The sequence below is a fragment of the Sapajus apella genome, unplaced genomic scaffold, assembly GCF_009761245.1.
Source record: "Sapajus apella isolate SASKATOON/1434 unplaced genomic scaffold, GSC_monkey_1.0 scaffold69, whole genome shotgun sequence".
NCBI lineage: Eukaryota > Metazoa > Chordata > Mammalia > Primates > Cebidae > Sapajus > Sapajus apella.
The window spans coordinates 9,468,986-9,486,975 of NW_022437009.1; the positions used below are offsets into that span (position 1 = coordinate 9,468,986).

Here is a 17,990-nt window from a genome sequence, read left to right on the forward strand (position 1 = left end):
CTTTTGCTCTCCCATTCAACCAACTAGGAAATGAACAGTATGAGGCTGAGAGAGTCAATAACTTGTTCAAGTTCATACAGCTAGCAAGTGTCAGTGCTGGGAACAGGGCCTGAGTTCTTTTCTTACACAGCACTGCCAAGCCAAGGTACTGAAGATACTTTTCAGGGAAGAAGTCCTGAAATGTGCCTGAACAACTGCTATGATGGTTCTTTCTGTTTTTCCCTCTTTAGTTAATTTCTTTTTTTGTTGTTGTTCACATTTAAGTCTAAAGAGTAGAGAGGGAACAACATACCCTTGAGGCCAAGTCACAAAATAGAAGCAGAGGTCAGAGGAAGATCTCAAAGAGAGAAATGAAATTCAAGGGCTGCTCATTCCACCTGCACAGTGTAGTGTGGAGGTTAATGGCACATGTCCTAGAATCACGAAGACCTAACTCAAGTCATAGAGTCACCACTTATTAACCTTGGACAGATGATTTCACCTCTTACTGCCTCAGTTTCCTTTCCTATGAAATGATACTAATGTATACACTGACTTCCAGAGCTGTGAGGATTAAATGTCACACTGTGTTGGGGTGCTTAGCACAGGGTCTCACACATGGTAAGCCCATGTCACCAATTATGTTGATTGATTCTCCACCCCCCACTCCCCAGAGGTTTTCTCTGTCCACATCTCCTGTTTTAAAGAAGGAAGGCAAAGGAAACATATAGATATGGACAAATGGATAGACTATCTCACTTTGGCCACACAGGACTATCTGACTTGAAATTACATGAGAACCCAGTGTGCCAAGTAGGAGAAACAGAGCCCCTTGGTGCTGGTCAGGGGAGGTTTTCAGAAGTATATAGGGCAGGGAACAGGAGGACAATTTGGTAGAGGGGTGGGAATGGTCGAGATCTCAGGGAAAGTAAAGGGTGGGGCAATCTGGGAAGCAGAGTGAATGGGGCAACAATGACCTGGTGATTGGGAGCCTAGAAAAACAGCCCAAAGCTAAGTTGGAGGCTGAGAACGAGGAGGAGAGTTTCACAGGGAAGCAGAGCAGAGAAATCTTCATGTATTCAATGTCTGCTGAATGCTAAACTCATTCAACAATTAAAACCTCACCGCACCCTTAGGGGCATCCTGATTTTTCAGAGGAGGACACTGGTGCTCAGGGAAGTGAAATAACTTACCTAGTAACTGTCAGGGATTTAAGTCTCAGTCTGGCTGCCTCCCAAACACCCAAGCCATTCACTGACTGGGACATTGACAGTCCAGGTTCAAGGGGCTTTTAAACCATACAGCCCTTCTCTATAGCCATCCGTCATCCCTCAGGCTCACAGAGGTCACTGCCTTCCCAGACCACCCACTGCAGCTCTGGACAGGCTCCCAGTCTTCAACTACACCTCACAGACTACCACAATGAAATGCCAGAACCTGGAGTCCGGCCTCACTGGCTCTCCGGGGCTCTCCCCGTGAGGTGCAAGCAGAGAGAGTAGGGTTTCCAGCCGGGGAAGGGCCCAGTGGGGACTTCTTGGTGCTAGAGCCACTCCGAATTCAGAGCTCCGTGTCTACCCCAGTCTGATCTCAAGGAACCACCACTGTTTGGCACACCTGTCTAGGTGACTCTAACAGGGACCTGGAGAACAGAACTAGCAGGGGCTTGAGGCTGTCGTGTGCCTCCCAAAAGCACCCTGGACCTTCTCGGATGCCCTTTCTAGGCAGAAGGCAGGCTGGGCTTCCCACACACATTTCCCGAAAGCGAAGGGCATGTTCGTCTGCCCACCCCAGGATGCTGTAAGCTGCACTCCCAAGTCCAGAGCTCCGCGGGCCAGATGGCTTTGCAAGTTCTGCTACAGGGCCCGTTGTGTGAGTAGCTGACCCTTCCCAAGGGCAGAAGCGTGTCCCCTAGCCTTCCCTGCCGGTGCCCGGGGGGAGGGAGTCCGGGAGCAGAGAGGGCCAGCCCTGCAGTGCTGCCTGTTCCTGCGGCTCCTCTCGGTGGGGGTGAACACAGCAGAAGAGTTTCTGCCACACTGCAGACCGCACCTGCTGCATTTCCCTGCGAAGCCAGGTCTTTGCTGGGTAACAGGGGGGTGGGAAGCCGATCTGGAGAAGGGGGCTCGCCGGCGGGAGAAGGGACAAGAAAGGGGTCTGCAGAGCCTGTCTGGCGGCACCACAATAATAGCCACACGTCTCCCGCGGGGCTGAATCCCGCCGTGGGCCTGGGATAGCTGCTATTGATTATCTCCTCCTCGCCTACTTTATTACGTTGGCAGGAACCTCTCACCAGCGCTCCTCAACTTCTGCCCTCCCCCATCTCCCGGCCCGGCAGCCCCCAGCTGAGCTCTCCTGGAGCTTCTGGTTAGTAAGCCCGGCTCTGCCAAAGACTGTTTCCCTCGCAGGGCGGGAGCTGAGACCCGGCGGCCCAACGAGGTGACGAGCTTGGTGGCGGCGGCGGGCGGTTAGTCCCCGGCCCCGGCCCCGGCCCCCGCCCCGCCGGCCCCTTTAATTCGAGTTCGCCGTCGGGCCAGGTGCGGCGCTGCGTGGCGCGGTGCGGCTGCGGGCGGCGGCCGGGCGCTCCGTACGCGCCGCCCGCGGGACTGCAGAGCCGGCTCCCGGCTGGCCGCCCGCACCCCGCCGCCGCCCGCTGCCGGGTCCTGCCGGCGCTGGCCACAGCCCAGGAACATGGAGGCCCCGGTGCCCATCCGGAAGGGTAAATCCGTGTCGGGCGTTGCGCGGCGCTCCCCGCCCGGCTGCGGCGCCCAGAGCGGCTGCGGGGCACCCGGCGGCGCAGCCTGCAGCGCAGCAGGCTCGGGCTGAGTCCCGGGCGGGCAGGCGGTGGCCGACCACTGCAGTCTGCTCAGCAGGTCCCGACCGGGGAGATCAAGGGGAACTTGCACCTGCTCAAGAAGAGTGCACAGAATGGGCTCTGGACCCTCTTGGGCGTGCGTGGCGCGGGGCGGAGGGTACAGGGAGGAGCTGGTGGGTGGTGGGAAGTGCAGCTGGCAGCATAACCGTGTCTGGTAAATAGCGCGGGTTGGTAGGACACGAAGCACTTGGGACGGCCGGGCTGCATCCGCCTCTCCGGCACAGAATAACAAACGGCTTTGCTGCAGAGAAGGGCTTTCCCCTTTCTCGCTGGGGCCGTGGGCTGCCGCGGAGCCCCGGTGCTTAAAAGGAAGCTGAGATCTGGGGCAGCAGCCTGGCGCAGGCTACTCCCCACGCCCAGAGATCAGGCTCCGGGATTTTTGGGTGGAGACTGAACCTCGGTGGTCCCTCGGCTGGACCCGGGGGGCATGAGAGCTGAGCGGCGCTCGGGCCCGCAGCGAAAGCCGACCGCGCGGGCAGGAGGGGGTTAAGGTGGCGCTAGCGGCGGCGGCCAGCGGGAGGGTCTGGTCCTCAGCGCAGAGGCGAGCAGTGAGCGCGCCGGACGGAATCCCAGCCGGAGCCCGGGGCGATGGGGAGAGGGCCCAGACCCCTCCCCGCCCTGGGGCCGGCGGGATTGGGTCGGCAGGGGGCCAGTCCGGAAGCCTGCTTCCTTCAGGCTCCCCCTCTCGCTGCTGCCAAACCGCCTCGCAGCTAGGCAGTCTGAGCGTTTGTTCTGTGCTCCCTGCTGAGGAGATATGAGGGATTTTCTCTTGGGGGAGAAATCAGTGGTCGAGCACCTGCCCAGCTCAAATGCCACCCAGCTCAAAGAGAGGCCTGCGGCCCAGGGATCCCGGAGGGAGAGTAAGTTCATCCAGCTTCCGTACAGTGGTGACTTTGTTGTGTGGGGTCTCCCTAGATGCGCCCTGAAGGGGTCTGTGTGTGCCGGGGGGTGGGGAGATTCTTTTCCAGGACTGGCTGAGGTCAGAGCTTGTAGACAGGCTGCAGTGAGCTAAGCCCTTCTCTTGGGAGATGCTGTGTCCTAACAAGGCGGGGTAGGGGTGCTTCTTCCAGACTCCCTGAGAGCAGCTGGGGACTAAGGACCGGGATCAACCCAGGGAGGCCCCTGGAGAAGGCAGGCCTAGCTAAACCTGAGGCTTGCTCCCTGGAAGAAAGTGCTTCAAGCTGATGGGAAGCCTGCACAGAAGAGTCAGGGAGGCTGAGGGATAGTCCTCAGGCCTGGCATCAGAATGGAGGATGGGCATGGGCGCCTGCCACCTTCTATAAGGGAAGCTCCCAGACCCTCCTAAATCTTGGCACCAGCTGCCCAAATGCCCTGGTTCCACCTTGCTGCTGTTTTTTTCCAGGCAACGTCACACCTCCTGAGGACAGCCAGGACTCCAGCTTTTGCTGAGCTTTGCATCTTGCCTCCTTCGGTCCAAAGGCTCCAGACACAGGCTCGGCTGTCGAGTCCCGCATGCCCCTGACCAGGCACCTCACCGCCCATCCAGCCCAGCCCAGTCCTAGAGCTCACCTCCAGGACCCAGAGTCTGCCCTCCTGCCCAGAATGACTCACCATTATTTCTAGCTCAAGTGAGAAGATGTGATGGGGAGTTGGGCTGCCTGTTTGTGCATCTAACATTCCCGCAGCTTCTGATCAGCTCTGCAAGGAAGAGAGCTTCAGGTTCCTGTCTGGTCAGGTAAATCAATCTATCATTTAATAACAGCCTTGCGTAGAATCATTGGGTGGAGGCCAATGAGGAAGACCCAGGCCCAAGATCTCCCACCATGAATACCTCCCTGGGTATAAGACATTAGTGCAGCATCGGGAAGAGGGTCCACTTTTAACCTATTAGCATGGGGTTATGCTCCACAAAGCCTGTGTGGTACCAGGGGGCCTGTACCAGCCACCTTCCCCCAGTGCAGGGAATTCCAGAAGTTCCTTGAGAGATTGCTACCTGTTTCCCACTGATCCCCAGACAAGTTACAAGGTGAAAGTAAATTTTGCTTTGTCGTTGTGGTGGTGGTGATCACGTTTCTGAACTCTTGGCTGAGAGATGGGAGACAAAAAGTGGCAATCCAGGTCAGGCTGCCAATGCTGAGTAGTCTCATGTCAATAACTGCCTCTGTCTTTCAGCCAAGCGAGGCTGTCTCTCCAGCTCTCAGAGAGCTCTCGGGGCTCTCCTGCAGGAGCCCAGGCCAATGCTCCTGTGCTTCCTGGGGCCAGTAGCAGCATCCTGAGCTCCCTGCCGCCAGGCAGCTGAAAGGCATAGCGTGAGGCACTTCTCTCAGTCCCAATTATGACAGTGGCCACCGGAGACCCAGCAGATGAGGCTGCTGCCCTCCCTGGGCACCCACAGGACACCTATGACCCAGAGGCAGACCACGAGTGCTGTGAGAGGGTGGTGATCAACATCTCAGGGCTGCGGTTTGAGACCCAGCTAAAGACCTTAGCCCAGTTTCCAGAGACCCTCTTAGGGGACCCAAAGAAGCGAATGAGGTACTTTGACCCCCTCCGAAATGAGTACTTTTTCGATCGGAACCGCCCTAGCTTTGATGCCATTTTGTACTACTACCAGTCTGGGGGCCGATTGAGGCGACCTGTGAATGTGCCCTTAGATATATTCTCTGAAGAAATTCGGTTTTATGAGCTGGGAGAAGAAGCGATGGAGATGTTTCGGGAAGATGAAGGCTACATCAAGGAGGAAGAGCGTCCTCTGCCTGAAAATGAGTTTCAGAGACAAGTGTGGCTTCTCTTTGAATACCCAGAAAGCTCAGGGCCTGCCAGGATTATAGCTATTGTGTCTGTCATGGTGATTCTGATCTCAATCGTCAGCTTCTGTCTGGAAACATTGCCTATCTTCCGGGATGAGAATGAAGACATGCATGGTGGCGGGGTGACCTTCCACACCTATTCCAACAGCACCATCGGGTACCAGCAGTCGACTTCCTTCACAGACCCTTTCTTCATTGTAGAGACTCTCTGCATCATCTGGTTCTCCTTTGAATTCTTGGTGAGGTTCTTTGCCTGTCCCAGCAAAGCCGGCTTCTTCACCAACATCATGAACATCATTGACATTGTGGCCATCATCCCCTACTTCATCACCCTGGGGACAGAGTTGGCTGAGAAGCCAGAGGACGCTCAGCAAGGCCAGCAGGCCATGTCACTGGCCATTCTCCGTGTCATCCGCTTGGTAAGAGTCTTCAGGATTTTCAAGTTGTCCAGACACTCCAAAGGTCTCCAGATTCTAGGTCAGACCCTCAAAGCCAGCATGAGAGAATTGGGCCTCCTGATATTCTTCCTCTTCATAGGGGTCATCCTTTTCTCTAGTGCTGTCTACTTTGCAGAGGCCGATGAGCGAGAGTCCCAGTTCCCCAGCATCCCAGATGCCTTCTGGTGGGCAGTCGTCTCCATGACAACTGTAGGCTATGGAGACATGGTTCCGACTACCATTGGGGGGAAGATAGTGGGTTCCCTATGTGCAATTGCAGGTGTGTTAACTATTGCCTTACCGGTCCCTGTCATTGTGTCCAATTTCAACTACTTCTACCACCGGGAGACAGAGGGAGAGGAGCAGGCCCAATACTTGCAAGTGACAAGCTGTCCAAAGATCCCATCCTCCCCTGACCTAAAGAAAAGTAGAAGTGCCTCTACCATTAGTAAGTCTGATTACATGGAGATCCAGGAGGGGGTAAACAACAGTAATGAGGACTTTAGAGAGGAAAACTTGAAAACAGCCAACTGTACCTTGGCTAACACAAATTATGTGAATATTACCAAAATGTTAACTGATGTCTGATTGAAACCTATTACCATACTCACAGCTCAATGGAACTAATGCAGATGTCGCATAATAGCCTGCATTGTAGTCAGTGTGTTCTACAGTGTGTATCTGGTTCTGCATGGAAAGCAATAGTTGTGCAAGTGACTTTTGATCTTTTGACTTTTGATTTAGGACACAGAATATCTATCATGGCTTTCATGCACATCCTCATCACTGGCTTATGAGTTTCCAAAGATGGGAGTCACCTATCAAGCTAGGATTTCAGAAAGACACATTGAGGCCACCACATACCCAATACACGGTGCACCTGTCAGTGCCACCATTCCTTCCTAATTAAATGCACACAACATCCAGGAGATGCACTCCCCTCCCTGCCATCCCACCACCCCATCTGAGCCCACCTGCCCTTTCACAGAGGAACACAATCATGGCTTAGCTTTAAATATCTGGTGTTTATTCAAAAGGTCATTCTCATTTTCGCATTGAAAAGAACACACAGTCCTGTGTGTTGGAATTACTTTCTGTGTCACAGGCTGGGGTTTGTGAATTGCAGTTGCCAAGTAGACGCTCCGGAGGCTTGTGTTTCATAACGGAAAATGCTGCATTCTGCTTTTTCTCTGCAGTGTCGATGTGAAGGAAGCCCGGGGGAGGGACAGTTAGTATGACCGAATATGAGTTGTCAAGTTTCACATTTGTTCCCTTAGGCCTATGGGGAGAAGCTAACAAACCAACGGACCTCTAAGCCTCTGATTTCACCATTTTTGCAGGCTTCAGGGTCACAAAAACATGTCTGGTTTCTTACTAGAGTTTGCAGACATCTGCTTTCTTACTGATGTGGCCCAGCTACACTGACACTGCAGTGAAATTTACCAGTGATGCGATAGAGCTGCATGGGTGTTTGTTGCATGAATCTCAATATTTAAAACAGGAGATAACCTATTTTCCTAGTAGCCTACACAGTATTAATATTTAGAGTATTAATAGCCTTGAAATGGTCTTGAACTAGGGATTTTTTCCCATCAGAAGGTAAAAATCCCTCCATCAGGGGAAAAACCATAGACTATTTGGAATGGAACTAAAACTTCTGTCCCCCCAGCCTACCTATCCCTGTTCTTCTAAACGGGAATGCAGACCTCTGCAAAGCCAGGAGAGTGGGCAGGGAAGGCAGCGTCTGAACACCTCACATGACTGCACCTTAGCATTGATCTAGTCATGGGCATGACTATCCAGTGGACCAGGGCATCTGGTCCTGACGACAGGCAGGTCTGTGGATTCAGTGTATATAAATATATATCGAGTATCTCTCTTTCACGCGTTCCTCTACCTAGCTAGCGATAGAAAAAAAATTGCATTTGAACATTGTACAAGCTTATGCAATATTTTTGACACAGGGCAATTTATGCATGTGTTTGACTATGTGCACTAGGGTGTATATATATACATAAATATGTGTGTATATGTATATATACACACACATACATATATATATATGTATGTGTGTGTATATATATATATATATATTCATTTTCTGGAGTTCAGGTTCAGGAGCAAATCCACTGCTTGGTGGCTTGGCTTTCTAAGAGGCCTAACAGGTTAATCTGTCTCATTGGTAACCCCACTGGGCCTGGGTTTGCTGCCATTGCCTCAGACACTCCGGTATCCATGGATTCTTAGACGTTAGAATTGTCTTTCTGCCCTCCATGTGCTGCAGCTTCAGTTCCCATGGCTGAAGCTTGTCTTACTGAGTGCACAAGGGCCCTGTGGCCCTCACAGTTCCAGCTGTCCTGGGCCAGACCCACCCCGGGCCTCCTCTGTATAGTCTATCCTCTTCATCATCTCCATTCTCACCTTTTCTCATGCCACTTGGATCTTATTATCATTTGGCTCTGCATCTGTCACTTTCACAAACCTTTCCCTAAAGAGCCAGAATGGATCCCCTGCTTTGAAACCAAGGACACCAACGAGTAAGACTCCCTGGGACCAAATTCCACTGATCTGGGCTTAAAGGGAGCCTCCTCTATGTGGAAATGTTTGAGGTCCAGAGCTAAGGGATGGAGTCCCTAGATGATCCAAAGGCATCATTTTGATCTCCAGACCCAAACTCTCCTCCCATTGAACTGGCAACCAGAACTGCTTTTTAAAATGAACCAGTGGCATAAAGAATCATTTCCCACCTCCAAGAACAGGTAGAGTGCAAATGAGCACTGCTCAGCTCAAAGGCAGACAATAGCTTGACCCCAGAATGGCTTCAGGTTGGGGGCTTTTTACTCACCACACTGGCTTCTTTGTCTTTTGACAGAGTGGCTTAAATTTCCTGAACAGTGAATTGCAAGGGTTGGGCTATGCAGGAGTGGCTCCGGCCCAGGCCTCACTGCTGCCTAGTTAGCACCTACAGTTGTCTTGGGGCATGGGGCACCAGCTCAGGGTGCTAGGCCCAGGGTGCTCATTAGTGCCTGGTCACCCACATCCCCAGGTATCTGCAGGTTATCCCATGCCCAGCACAAAGCCTCTGTGCTTCTCTTCCTCTCCTTCATGGGAGGTGGTGCTGAATTTCCAAGGCATGGGGTGGGGAGGGACACAGACCTTTGGAAAATAGAAGGTAAAGCAACCCATTCTGAGGCCTAGGTCAGAGGTAGATATCGTATCACAGTGTTCTTGGCCCAGGACTCTAAAATGTTCACACACAGTCATGCACATTCACCACAAAATAGATACACGGTTGCCACACACAAGTATAAAACATGCAACACGTGCAAAATACAGACAGACCAAGTTAACATAAAAGCAAACACAGAAGATATATGGTTATAACTATCTACAAAATATGCACACTCTGCATAGATACATAATTTACACATAACATAGACAAAAGACAAACATACACCACATACAAACATACAGCCTGCAACTCAGATGCAAAATACATAAAAAACTACAAGGACACAATATATATGCATGTAAAATACACAAAGGATACTTTACTATTGTTTCTTCACATGAAACACACAAACTCAGTATATATACACAATGCATTTACTTATAATCGGCACACGAAATGCATCGCACACATGCCCAGAAACATCACACAATATAGATAAAATGCAGACATATACTCAGACACATTGCTCTGCCCCCAGAGCTATGAATGAACAGGCACAAACAAAAAAGATCAGATTTAGTCACCTCTCCCTGGCCTGTGTCTATATCCCTCAGTATCCTTCAAGGAATCTCTTTCTCTAGTCTTTTCTCTCACCACCAGATTTCAGTCCTGAAAAGTAACTCCTGAGGTTTCAAGCAGAAGGATGAGCCACCACATCAAGCAGATATCTGACGAAGACCAGGAAGTGCATGGGGCCTCTAGCAATTCACCTTCCTCCCACCAGAAACCTGGTTACAGGGCGTGGAAGTATCTGGGACAGCTGGCAGCCTAATATAGGCTTCCTTGCCATGACTCTTCCTTCCAGCAGATCCACACAGACAACACAATAGCCCAGGCTCCCCTACTCCCATCACCTGGGGTCTCCAGATTCAGCCCTTTTCTCTTAAAAGCAGTAATGGCTCAAGAAACTGCAGAATCTTGAGCCCAGGACAAGGGTGAAGATGTCCCCAACATTCTCTAAGCCCACAGATCTTATTGCCCCTCCATCTTCTGCAGCTTTTGGGGGGCTAGGTCAGGAAGTTGAGACCCTATAGTGACCTGTCTCTTAAAATGAGCCACATTTACTTGCTTGTGGCATTTCACTTGCTCTTGGGCATACGCCTAAAGGGGCCAACTCCTGATTCCCCTCTGGGGGTGTTCAAGCCCAGGCATGCTCTTCCTTCCCTCTTGTTGGGCTCCCCCGATGACCTGCCTCCCATCCAATTACTATGCAACCCAGTTCAGCTAAAGTAAAAAGTGATTAAGAACATACACCTAAGGCTAAACAAGCAAACACTTTTTAGAAGGCCTGACTTTATCATATATTCTAAGACCATATTTAAATACTTTCTAAGATTCACCACTATTTTGGATTACTCTTGGAGCCAGTTCTTCCCCTCAGTAGGACTAGCTGAGAGCTGAGTGCATTTCAGCAAAGGCTTCACCTACACTGGAAGTTAGGAGTTGCAGTCAGGCCTCGGATCAGGATCTGCTCCTGCAGCCATTCCCATTGCGTCTCATCCTCCTTTCCAGTGATGCTCACAGCTCCCAGTCCCTACAGAGAAGGCAACAACATCAGGGAACAGATGTGTGGATCCAAAACTTGTGCTTGGCTGCAAACTTGTGTTTCCAAGTCAAGATACCATTCCTGATGGCTTCATCAAGTGCCTCTGAAAGTTGGAATTTTCAGGAAAGTTGGAGTGTTCAGGAGGCTGAAAAGAAAGGGCCCCAGGAATGGTGGAGGGATTGTCAGGAAGAGAGAGTAGCTGAGCTGGTCAAATTTCAGAGTAAACTTTTCAGGAGCCAACATTTACTTCAGAAATAATTAAGGCTCTGTGCTTCCTGAAACCTCAGTGATGCTTGACATGCTCTCTTCCTTCTTCTCTGCTTACCTCTGTCCCTCTCACCTGGGCTTCTGAGGCTGGTGTTGGCAAGTCACCAGGAGGTTAGCCTTCCAAAAGGGACCCCCTGGGAGTGTACCTCTAGATTGCATTAGCCTAGTATGGACAGGGCTCCCATGGAAGCTATGATGGCCGGAGACCCCAGCCTGGGTGTTCATGTTGCTGCTGTATGTGGGGAGGGCTCAGGACTAGCTTGTCCTACCTGTGCTTCCTAGATCTCTCACTGTATTGCGGTGAGGACTTTATCAGTGTCAACCCATGTTGAAAGACGCCAACACGTCAGCATCTATCTGAAAGTCAGCCTCTATCTGACTTTCCCCAAAGGAAACTATAGAACAGTATGCAAATTGCATATGAAGGTGGCACCGCTACCCCCATGTCAGGCAGGGGAGCACAGTGCTTTGACTTGTTTAGTCAAGAGAGGGGATGACGGTGCTGAGCTCTACTCCCCAGGACTTTCCTGGGGCCCATTGTCCTAACAACCTATATGTCCGTGATGGCTGCCTGGTCTGTGAGGGCTGTAATGTCCAGGGTGCTCCTTGGTTACACAATGGAGGTTCCCCCAGCCTTGGCAAGGTATCCATTGCCAGGTTTGAACCCATGACCTTAACCTCATTAACATCATCAGCCCACTTGAGCCAACCCACAGGGAGGGGGATGCTGGGAACTGTCTCAGTAGCAATTGTGACTATCATCTCCATCTTCAGACTTGGCCCTTGTTGAGACAAACCCTGTTCCCCTATCAAAGCAGCCAGCAGGGACAGATGGAGGTAGGGGCTCCCCTATACACAGGAAGGGTTCCTTCCTCAAACTAACCTAGTTTACTTTTTATTTCTGCTTCCCTTCCCACCAAATCTCAGCTTCATCTCTCATAGTTTGTGTCTGAATATTTTTAAAGAGGAAAAGTGCAATAAAATAAATAGTGACTGTTTTCTTTAGCAATAGCTCTTTCAAAATCTTGCTCTCAGGACTGAAAAGTGATAGATAGTACCTGGATTATCAGATAGTGCCCTTGACTTCTGGGCACTCATTCACAGTCTCTGTAGTTCCCTCTTCTTCCCACGTGTTTATGTGACTCCTGTCCTCTGAGATCTGACCTCCTTCTGGAATGGACACATATGCTGAGGTGCAGTGTATGCACAATGAAAGCCCGCAAGAGGGCTTTGTCATTCTGTTTCTTTCCTGTGTGCACCTCTCTGTCTCCATGTGTGTCTCTGTCCCCTCTCTCTCTGCCTCCCCATTTCTGCCTGCTGTCACACAGCATCCTTACAACCTCTAGGCACAAAATTCCTAAGTTTGAGTGACCTCCTCAGCCCATTTTGTTGACTTTCCCTAGGTCTGGCAGGTGTAATGGAAGCCTACAGGAGAGTGCTTCCCAATATAAGAATAAAGCATCCTGAGCCATTACAGAAGATCATTTCCATGCACTAAAAGCCATTACTTGATCCTTTTGCTACCCTTCCTCCCTTCCCCAGGGAGATGGATGCTGAGGGAATGTGGCCTGGAGGTTTGCACTTGGGATCAGTAGCCTGGGCAGATTTGGGAATTGCCCTCTAACTATCCTTCAAAATAAGCTGACTTGCTCAACCAAAGGGACTCCATGAGAGCTGCAGAAGGAAGCAAGTTCTTGTTGGTTTCAGTAGAAGTCTACGGGGATAGAAGTTTGGGTGGTTAGGGCATGACATAAGTGAAATAAAGACTACGACCCGCTAGAGTGTGCAGCTGCACAAATATTTGCACACATAACCAGGGGCTGCAGAAGAGTCCCCTTTCCTAAAATATCTGTGAGGTTAAATGTTCAGACTGGACAATCAGGGAAGGCTGGCAACCCCAGGGTCCCATTCCATTCTTTTTTGATCTACCTTGCTCTATACACATGTGTACAGCAAAACCTCAGTTAACTGATGGGAAACCTCAGGGACGGGAACATTCTGGTTATTTGAGTGGGAATGGGAAAACATGCCTGGTTCAACCTTTGCTATTGAGAAAAATATTTCCTAAGTAGGTTAGTATAAACTTTCCTGCCTTAGATAAGTAGAATGTTTGAAGATAGCAGGAGACCTTGCATTGTTCAGGGTCAACATTCTAAACCTCAGTGCTTATTGTACAGAAGTAGAGATAGATGGAGAAGACCAAAGAGACAGGCTGAATGGCTGCTGGTTACAATACAGACCTGGAAATGGGCCACTGGGGCACATCCTGGCTCATCAGATAGAGCCTTTGCTGTCACTTGCGTCTTTCTACTGAAAGTATAGTAAAAAGACATAATTCTTGTCAATCAAGAGTTTGGTTAATTGGTCCTGAGTTATTAGACATTTTCCATATATACATATATCTGTGTGTGTGTGTATATATATATATAGTATATGTATATATGTATACTGTTTTTTAAATTACAGAATTACACATTGACCAATCTCCTTAGTTTTACTCATGTGGAATAAATTTGGCAATCCAAGGAATAAACTACATTTATGTGCATTTTTTGAATGACCTCCTTTGCATTCTTTTCACCTCTCCAGTTCCACTCTTTTTTTTTTTTTTTTTTTTTTTCTGCTTAGGCACCTCTCTAGAAGGCGAATCTTTCATAAAAAAAGAACAGGCCTAGGATCACCTCTTTCCTTTCCCTCCCACGTGGCTGCCTGACTCAGGGATAAAAGGGAAGACTGATCTAACAGCTAGCTGCTTTAGCCTTTCTTCTGTCTGCTGTGGTTGGCTGTAACCTCATCACTGAGGACCAGAAAGGTTATTCCAAACTTTGTACTGGAGGGGAGTGGAGAGCTTGAAGACCTGGCAAAGCATTGATCTATTTAGCGTTCTCTTTCTCATTGGTGGTGCCCTAGGTTTGAGGTTCACGAGATCTGAAAGTAATATTCCAATGAAGAACTAAAGCACATCTCTGCCACACAGAAGGTGAGGTTTGTGACAATCAATGGAACTAACAAATCCATTCTGTTTTTTATTATGACTAAACCTAAGCTGAGGGTTTGGGTATCAGAGCGGCTGAAATTCAGTTGCCTCTTTGGGGGCAAGCTGTATACATCACTGAAGAAACGGCCGGGTGCAAGTTGAAACCTGCTCTCATTCTCCCTCTTGCCTGCCAGTGTGTTAGATCCATGGGAGACAGTTTCTTTCAGCCTCACCTCTTGCATTTGACTGTGTACTTTCTACCTGGATAGGAGTGGGAGGGATTGCTCACTGTATCTGGAGCAGTTGAGGTGGTGCAGGGGTGTCTGCCATCTCCCCACACCCACAGAAGCCCTCCAGTCTGGCTATGTCAGTTGTGACCAGGTAGCAGAAGCCCATAGCCCAGACTTGGCATGACTAGCTGGTGAACTGAGGCAGTCGAGGTGGCCTGTCTGGATGGCTACTTCTTATACTTCATGAGCCTCAGCATGGAAATGGATATAACTTTCTGTGCTCCTCTGCACTCCTAAAATAGTCAAATATGTTCCAGATGAGTTTGCAGCTGAGGACTCCCTGCATCATTCCACTGATGGATGCACAGGGCATGATTATGTAACAATGTGGACAGCTACTGCAGTGTCTAGATCACTGAGGGCAGCATAGATGTGACTGTATGCTAGGACCCTTGGTAGCTATACAGAGGACTCAGACCTGTGTCTTTCTGAGTCTCTGTGAGAGGCCTCTAAGCCCTGCTTCTCCTTGAAAAATGATTCCCTAGACACCGAATGCCTTGTTTGTATGAGTGAATAAACACTCCGGGCTGCTAGAGAAAGCAATAGGAGGAGCTAGGAGGAAGAGAATATTCAGGGGTGCACTTTGCTACCAAACAATTTCCATGTCAGCTGCTAACATTACTGCCTTTTTAGCCTATAAAAGTGTAGGGCAAGGACTTTGACCTGCCAGGTGGGGCTGGAAAGGAGCATATCAGCTCCAGGCTAAGAAAGGGGATAGCAAAGCAAGAAGGAGAGGGCTGGCTGGCTTTGGCGGGGGTGAGTCTCAGCTCCTGAGGGTTTGAACATGCTCTGTGCTTGCCCCAGTTCTGCCTTCACGTGGGATCCAGCGACCCAGTTTCCTTTTGTTGTCGTGCTTGGATGGTTCCTTCATTTGAAGGGCCCCAGGAAGCTGGAAAGTCCCATGATCGAGCTCTAGCCTGCTGAGCAAACAGTACCCCAGCCAAATTGGCCTCTTCCTGGTTTTCTGCATCCCTGCACCCCTCTCTCCACTAAGGATAATCTGGGAACAGTTGAGATTAATGGTGCCAGCAATCAAGGAAGATTCTCTAGTTTTCATCAGGGACATAGCTGTAAAGCTCATGAGTGGAGGATGCTATTTTATTTTCCAGACCTGTGTGCTTATATGCTTATATAGGCTGTCTCCGGAGATTTTATATTGTGTATGTATGTATGTATATATATATATATACACACACACACACACACACACATATATATATGTACACACACACATATATATATATATATATATGTAGTGGAAATGGCCGCCGCTCACTTAGTCTCACGCAGCACAGACTCCAATTAGGGCTTGCACTGGCTTCCTTGCTGCTTGTGCATGACTCTGCAGCTGCCCTCCCATGTCCTGTCTCTAATAATTGCTGAAAACTCAAAGAGGCAGATAAATAAGCCTCCTTGGGATCAATAGCAGAAGGAACTCCAAGGCTGATGGTAAAGCTTCATAAGGATGATGCCGAAAGGGAACTGGGGTCTCCATGGTGATAAGAGGCTGGGGACCAATGAGAACTGAAGGCGGAGCAGGACTTGTGGGGAAGACTCAAGGGAGTTGGGAGTCATTTAACTATTTGTTTGCTTCATGAAAATTTAGACACCAGCTGTAACTACATTGCACAGGATGTATTGATATTATCATTCTTGCTGACATATTCTGGAAGCTTTCAGCCCCACCAACACTGCCCCACCCAAGACTTCTGCAGCTGAGAGTTCCTGTGTCAGTAGGGTCTGATATTTGTACATAGGTTATACATATATGTGTACATATGTGCCTCAATGAACATTGCCTGTCCACCTGATCATGGGTGTACATAGACTTCATAGAGCTCCACAGTCTTTTGTAAATATTGACACAAGTAAATAAGTATATAAATATATATTACTGAGGATTTATTTTAACATCATTCTGTGTGATATGAAAAAAATAAAATTTTTGACAGACATTGATGGCTTTCACTTCTTTCTTGCCTGCTGGAATTACCATCCCTACAACACTCAAGTGTGCTCTCCTTACTCTCAGTCTAATTTCTGTGGCCATGAGGGGCCAGACAGAGAGACCAGGGAAGGACGGGAGAGAGTCCTCCTGGATGCACTGGAAATCATCGTGGCATGTGCCCACCTGCCCTTAACTGGGAGCCCCAGGCATACAAGGCAGGGCATGTGGATGGGACGGTGGGTGCGTGCATTTGAGATCTCCCCGATTACATCAACACTTCCTGTATCCTCTGTGGAGCTGGAGGATGTTTGAGGGTGGGGTACCCAGTTTGAAGACCAAACATAGTCTGGAAATCATTTAAATGCAGCCACACCCACCTTTACAGACCTTGTCCTCAAACCCACCCCCACCTCTGCCCATTACTGCTGGCCCAGGGGTCTGGACCAACCATGCTCCCAACTCTCAAGTGAGGAGAATGTCTATCTGGGCCTCCTGAGATGGAGATGCAGCAGCACCTCCTTGGAGAAGATCCTAACACACACACACACTGCTGAGGCACATCTCTCTGATTTCCTCTGAGGGCTACTCTAGTCCTGAGCTCCCCAAAATTTAGAAGGCTCAAAAGAGGCCATGGTGTGGAGTATGACTGCAAGTAAATCGGTGCCTCAGCCACTAGCAGGCACATCCCATCCCTGAGCACCTCCATACTCCAAACACCCAAACACCCAGGTCTCCTATTAAAGATCTTTAGTTTTACCCCTTCACAATCTACCATGCTCTGCCCCTAAGAAAACTACGCAGCCAAAGCAGCTGGGCTCCCCACCCTGACCTCACCTTCGGGATGTGTTTCTGGGTACAGGTACTGAGGGGACAAGAGAGAGGGTGGCAAAGAGGCAAGAACCATTTGGGACAGCTGCTGCTACAGGTGCCTTCATATTGGGCATTTTCCCCACCACGTGGGGTTCTAGACCTCTGCAGAACAACCTCAGGCTGACTAATGGAGTGGGGCTCCCTACTCTAAAGAAGTAAGAAACCAAGTCAGGCTCCCAGGCCTGGTCCCTCCTGCTGGGGCTGAGCAAGGAATTCATGCCTCCAAGAACCTGGGATGCTGGGAAGATGGGAGCTGGGAAGAATTTTGTCTAAACAGTCCCTGACTGTTTAGATCTTGTTAGGTAAATTGTTAACTTCGCTCTTGTTAGGTAAAAGCAAGGAGGAAAAGGAGGGAAAGGGAGTAGGGATGTGTGGAAGTTACAACATCAAGGTCCCCATTCTTCTCTCCACTTTGGGGAGGAGAGCTCAGCTAGTTCAAGTGCAGCCCACCCATGCCACTTATGCACACCAGACCCTCCCTGCCTGGCCTCAGGCACCTACCCTGTACATACTCGACCACCCTGGGCTCACCCCAACCAGTAGCTCCCACTTAAGACGGCCACTTGATGGGTGGGGAACAAGTACGTAGCCCTCCTAGTCCAGGGGGCCAACGTGGTGGGCAGGAAGAGGAAAGCTAATTGGCACAACTGAGAAACAATGTTAACCCTGGAGAAAGAGAACAGCTCTGGAGCCAAAGGCTTGGATTCGAATCCCATCTCTGTCACTCACAGCTCTGTAACCCTGGGGCATACTCTCTTTGAGCCTCAGTTTCCTCACTTCTATAAAAGAAATCATTACTCCTAC

The 17,990-nt window shown here is 49.8% G+C and overlaps 1 protein-coding gene across 5 annotated transcripts; it reads left to right on the top strand.

The window, feature by feature from the left end:
* Positions 1-1,961: 1,961 nt before the first annotated feature.
* KCNA2 (potassium voltage-gated channel subfamily A member 2) lies at positions 1,962-16,323 on the top strand. Of its 5 annotated transcripts, none has more exons than XM_032249799.1 (3): positions 1,962-2,340; positions 4,212-4,544; positions 4,982-13,661. In XM_032249799.1, the coding sequence occupies exon 3, from the start codon at positions 5,145-5,147 to the stop codon at positions 6,642-6,644; it is 1,500 nt and encodes a 499-aa protein (XP_032105690.1). In that variant the 5' UTR covers positions 1,962-2,340; positions 4,212-4,544; positions 4,982-5,144; the 3' UTR covers positions 6,645-13,661. The 5 variants fall into 5 exon arrangements, with proteins under 5 accessions (XP_032105690.1, XP_032105691.1, XP_032105689.1 ...); XM_032249800.1 differs by lacking the exon at positions 1,962-2,340 and adding an exon at positions 2,394-2,412; XM_032249798.1 differs by lacking the exon at positions 1,962-2,340 and adding an exon at positions 2,587-2,692.
* Positions 16,324-17,990: the final 1,667 nt, after the last annotated feature.